We start from the raw sequence: 5,943 nt of genomic DNA, 5'->3' as shown, positions 1-5,943 counted from the left end.
AACCGCCGCCGTGACCGTGGAGGAGTCCGCGAAATCCAGTGTCTCCTGACTGACAGGAGGCGACGGTAATGCCGTGTATCCGGCGGCACCGTCCCGCCCGCCGCCGAAGTTCCGTTCGCAATTCGCATCCCTTTCCTGCTCATCCAGTCATCCTCCTCCCACTGGCCTCGCTATCCTGTTTGAGTTGGAGGCGGAACGGAAGGGAGGATCGTGGCGAAAATCACAAGGCAAGGCGGAGGAAGACCTGCAATCCATGCGCGAGGAAGAGGCAGGTCTCGCTGTCATCGTCGCCTGACGGGAAGGGGCGTCCCGGGCCATGTCATGTGCGAGGGGACGAGGAGGACAGGTACGAGAGGGGTTTTATGCAAGTAACCGATTAATTTGAGGGGGTATAATGTAAATAATCGGATCGCGATTAGTAATCACGATCTAATTTAGGGTGTTTTGTGTAAATATTTGGAAGAGGCGGACGGCTAGGCTCCAGCAACGACAACCAGTTCTCATTCTGCAGCAGCGAGTGGCCAACCACAACCGGTGAATCCCCGACTCCACAGCCGGCAAGCATCAATCTTGTCAGCAAGAATAACCGTTTAGAAACCAAGAACCACTCCCCACATGGATCATTGCAGACTGACAGTTTGCTCGGCGCTGAACACCCAAATGAATGGACTTCATCCCCCCAGATTACTAGTTCCACTCAGGCCCACTGGCCACGATCAACAATGAACTTTTTCGAGCTAGCTCACACCACAAGATCAATATAATAGCATGAAACAGTAATAGTGTGGCATACAGCGTAGCATTACGGTTCAAGTCACTGAAAATCAAGCATGACCCAGCTCACATGCACCCTGATGATCGAGTACAGCGCTCCACCATAGGTCCATCCCTAATAGCAGCGATCCATCATACTGCATACAGCTAAGTAACATATAGTCCATAGCAGCGATCCATCATACCGCATCTAGTGCTTCAAAAGCATGTTATATCCCACCCCAAAACACGTCATCATTCCATGACTTGAGTTCAGCACTGCTAGCTAAACCTGGATCAAAAGGACGAAACTGTATTAGTTGGTTCAGGAGAGTTGACATCAGTTGGTACAGTAGCACTCCTTCATCCATGAAGTGGGAGGGTACAAAGAGCAACTGAGATCACTTAAGTATGGGGAGATGAGTTTACCTAGGAAATTAAACAGCTGCATACGGTTGCTCCTCGGCTCATTCTTTGGGTGCTGCCATACTGGAAATGCCAAACAAGTGGTAATCTCCAGGCATTGGTCTGTAAGGTGGTGCTGCAGTCGGTTCGGGAGAGCTGATGCCACTCGACCAATTCCCCAGCCCTTCAAGGAAAATCAATCATTACTTGTCAGAACACAACACTGCATTATGCAAATCTGGATTCTGGTGTGTCAATCATAAATCATTATTTGGATAGCCCTAATTAACTATTATTTGTGGAAGGTATATATGTGCTGGAGACAGGAAACAAGTTCAAAGCAAATGTCTGCAGGAAGATGTAATGGCAGCCTTTTTTCTAACAAGATGTAATGGCAGCCTCACTAATTAAGATGCTCAGTGCTAAGTAAGAATTGAACACTACAATAATCACATTCCAACTAAGCACAGTGATATATTCTACAAATAACTAGTGATCTCAACTTGTGATCCTGAAATTAGTTTAGATAAGATATTTAGGGAAAGGCATACACCATTCACCATGACCATATATACGACTGTGGTATAAACATTAAACATTTTAGTCATATATAGGAGAAGCACAAAGCAGAAGTCCACGTCCTACAAAACTTGTCTCAGCTTGTGTAGACATCAACACTAAGACACTAGTCTAAAAGCACACCCAACTGGAGAGTACTAGTATCTCAGCATCAATATTTGAAAAAATGGTCACCACAGTATATACACTCGGACCATAGAGGTCGTAAAGCACAACAAACTAACATATAATGAGTATTGTCAATCATCAAGTGCAACACTTTCGATCTTTCGAAACCCTGTCAAGACATTAGCACAGATCCTGAACACGAGCACATGAAAGAGAATTTCACAAATATGAGTTATAATTATGAAGCATCTACAGCTCAGTTAAGGCGGCAGGCAGAGGTTCAATCAAAACTCAACATACTTAAGTGATATAAGATAAAGAAGTTACCATTACATTACAGTGAGATGAAAAATATTGTACAAATAACTATAGCGAACCCCAGATATGTGCAGGACAAGAAAAGGCATTGGCTGCTTAACTTGACCGAACCATATGTGACTACATTGGAGTAAACATTTTAGTCACGTATGTTGTATGAAGACCAAAGCAAAAAACTCTTATCCTACAAGTAGCAAGTCTCAACATGTGTAAATAAATATCTGCAAGATAAACTAGTAAATAAATATCTGCAAGATAAACTAGTCTAATAGTACACCATTAAGAGGAATACCAGTATCTCAGCACCAATTCTTGATAGAAAATGTGTCAGCACCAATTCTTGTACTGTATGAAGCATACAATACAATAATTGACATGTAATAGGTGCACAAAAGAGCTCAGAAACACGGATACGGCAGGGAGGGTGCTTATCCCGTGTCGGATACGTATCTGCAGTGGCGAAGCTATATTCAAGTTAGGGGGTGCATCTGCACCCCCAAAACTTTTAAAATCAGTGATTAGATACAAATTTTTATTATATAAATAGCTCAAATTTATATATCTACAAAGTAGCTGCACCCCCTCCAGTTTTATCCAGCTTCGCCCCTGCGTATCCGACACGGATACGCCTGGGATATGGCCGGGATACGTATCCACGGTGTGTCCGCGTATCCATGCAACAGTGACGCTGGAAACTCACGAACGGATACATATCCAACGGCGACGAGCCGGCCACGCGCGCCGCTCGGTCCGCACGCGCTGCTCCGCTCGCCCACGGCCGCGTGCTGCTCCGCTCCTCCCATGGCCGCGTGCCACCCGTGCCGCTCCGCCCGCGGCCGTCCGCGCCGAGCGGAGAGGAGAAGGGTAGGCAGCTAGGGAGGGGGAGCTCGCAAGCCCCGCTGTCGCCTTGCACCCTCCGCGCACGGAGAGGGAGCTCCGCCGCTGCTTCGTGCCTCCCCGTCATGTCTCTTGCGCAGACTCGGAATCTAGATCGAGAGAGGAGAGGAAATGAGAAAGAGAAGGCGATAGAATGGTGGAAGAAAAATGAACAGAGAGAGGAGATGACTGCTGCGGAGGCGATAAGGTTGGTAGGACCCACCATGTGCTGGGTCTGGGAACACGGAGAGACTTCGACCGGTAGGATAAAAATCAGCATTGGGTCTTTAGATGGGCTAGTGGGTCGCTAGCGCTAGGATAGTAGGTAATTTACTGATTTTACAAAATTAATATGTGCCATTATTTATTTATTTTAAAAAAATAGTAAAATATATCCGCGTATCGGGTTTTTTAGAAAATTGCCGTATCCGCGTATCCGTATCTTTCAGATACCGATACGCGTATCCGTATTCGTGCTGCATAGCAAAAGAGAATTTTCCAGACATGTAAGTTGTAACGATGGCATCAACAACTAGCTTAGAGCAAGGATCAAGCCATGCATGAACTTGAAGATTATTGATTGATAATATCAATCAAGCCAACACATTTAAGCAGGGCAAGGATATCCTGTTATAATTCTGAAGCAGCAGAGCCAGAGATAAGAAGAGGCATTGAGGCATGGTACTGTGACACGCACCTGAGGAGACAGCACGCGGCAGCTCCCAAGCGCGGACGAATCGATTGGCGATGGGGTAGCCGCGGGGAGGCGCCACCAGATGGTAGCGGTCGCACTCGACAACCTTGCGGGCACGCACGTCGACGCCGAAGAGGTGGCCCTCCAGGAAGAAGTAGACTACGGCGGGGTTGTGGAGGTGGATGAGCGCGAGCACGGGGACCTTCTTGGCGAGGCCAGTGGCCATGTAGGTGTCGTCGGCCCAGATGTCGGCGAAGGTGGCCTCGTGCTCCAGCGTCCACTCCGTGGCGTCGGGGTTGGGCAGGGTCCAGACGGTCACCTTGGTGGGGGCGCCTCCGCGGCGGTAGGTGTCGACGAAGCGCAGGCTGCCGGCGCTGACCCCGACATAGCGGAACTTGTCGAGCACCCCGTGGGCCTCCCTCCACTCAAGCACGCAAGGCCGGGGCAGCGGGACGAAACCGAGCACGGGGTCGTCGGCGAAGGGATCGGCGGTGATGATGCCCCATGAGTAGTCGGCCCACCAGAGCCTGCCGTGGTGGGCGACCGTGCAGAGCGGCGACAGGATCCGTGGTGGCAGCGGGTAGTGCACGCGCTTGCTGACCCACTCGCCGACGTCGGAGGAGAAGCAGCGGAGCTCGGCCGTCTCGCTGCCGAAGAAGGGCACGAGCTCGGCGACCATGTAGCGTCCGCCGCCGCTGGGAGAGGCGACGACGCCGACGAGCGCCTGGTGCATGATGGACTCCTCCGGACTGGGGTCCGGGAGGCGGAACGCGGAGCCCGTGGCGGCGTCGAGGACGAAGTAGCGCGGGTCGTAGTCCCGCCAGTAGAAGGACTGGTTGCCAGGGCGGTCGACGTCGACGCGGGTGCGCGGGGCGGCGAGGATGGCGGAGAGGAGGAGCAGGCCGGAGCTGTCCGCGGCGAGGAGGAACGGGAAGTTGCGCGGCGTGGGGCGGTCCGGGAAGACGCCCTGGTCGACGCGCGGGATGCTGCCGAGGATGACCCACGAGGACCTCGGCTCTGGAGCGGCGGGGTCGGAGGAGGTGGAGGAGCTCGGCGGCGACGCCATCTGAGGATGACCTGCGGTGGTGGTGGTGCTGCCGTGGTGGCCTCACGCGAGGACTCGAGGAGGAAGAGGGTTTTTGTTGGGGATGCGGTTCGTGCGAATGGTGGAGAATTGGGCGCCGCGGCGGCGGCGGCGCGGCGGCGAGGGTTTTGCTGTTGCCTCTGCTCGAGACGGCAGCAGCAGGGGACGCAATAAGGCCTTGTTTGGCTGGAGGACTTTTTTTCAGAAGTCCCTATCACATCAAAAGAAATTTTACTATTTTATAATATTAAATAAAATCTGTTTATAAATGTTTTTTGACAGCTGAGTGTTTTTTCGCGAGACGAATCTAATGAGCCTAATTAATTCATAATTTGCTACAGTGATGCTACAGTGATGCTACAGTAACCATTCGCTAATCATAGATTAAGATACCTCATTAGATTCGTCTCGCAGTTTAGCCCCAGAGTTCTGCAGTTAGTTTTATAATTAATATTTATTTAATACTTCTAAATACTAAAAAGTCTTTAGGATTTTTTTGAAGTCCCTATTTCTAAACACCCCCTAAAGCGAGGTACCTGGCCTGGCCGCTAGTGCTCTTGGAGACATCGACCCTGTCCGTACAAGTTTGAATTCGTTCGTCTTCCACGAGTCTTGCGAAAAGGATACTAGTTTCTTTCGTTCAAAAAAAAAAGATACTAGTATTTACAGCATGGAATAACCCAATTTGTTTGTTCTGTCTTTTGAATAAATTTTTGCCATGATTTCCTGCTTAAACTATTTTAAGTGATCGATGAGTTACAAAAATGTTACGAGGAGTATTTGCTTTTTGTAATTTCTTAAACAAGCAATATGCTATGAGGTTTTACAAAAACAACCTTTCACAATGTGTTTATTAATGCTGTGTTATCAATTTGCGTGAAGGTTCAGATATTGGTGATCAAAGATAAAAAAGAAATCTTCAAAAAGAAGATAAAAAATTTTGAGTTACCACTGATCTACATGAACATATATTTCTAGCCAAAGGAGCAGGAATCTCAAGCGTCTTCCGTTGCGCTCTCCCTGTGGCACGCGAATACGCGATACAACGCGACACCGTGCCACACCCACACCACCCGTCAGACAAGAGGTTGAGGGGGACGAAGCGCAACGCAAGCGATGGCAGACA

General features: G+C 49.4%; 1 protein-coding gene across 1 annotated transcript; it reads right to left on the bottom strand.

The window, feature by feature from the left end:
* Window positions 1-738: 738 nt before the first annotated feature.
* On the bottom strand, window positions 739-4,944 carry LOC120713696. Its single transcript, XM_039999643.1, has 3 exons — window positions 3,737-4,944; window positions 1,183-1,342; window positions 739-1,045 (listed from the first exon to the last, which is right to left on the bottom strand). The coding sequence occupies exons 1-2, from the start codon at window positions 4,797-4,799 to the stop codon at window positions 1,221-1,223; spliced, it is 1,185 nt and encodes a 394-aa protein (XP_039855577.1). The 5' UTR covers window positions 4,800-4,944; the 3' UTR covers window positions 739-1,045; window positions 1,183-1,220.
* Between the last annotated feature and the right edge of the window lie 999 nt (window positions 4,945-5,943).

This window comes from Panicum virgatum, chromosome 6K (assembly GCF_016808335.1).
Source record: "Panicum virgatum strain AP13 chromosome 6K, P.virgatum_v5, whole genome shotgun sequence".
Classification (NCBI taxonomy): Eukaryota; Viridiplantae; Streptophyta; class Magnoliopsida; order Poales; family Poaceae; genus Panicum; species Panicum virgatum.
This window is presented reverse-complemented; position numbering and strand designations above follow the sequence as displayed.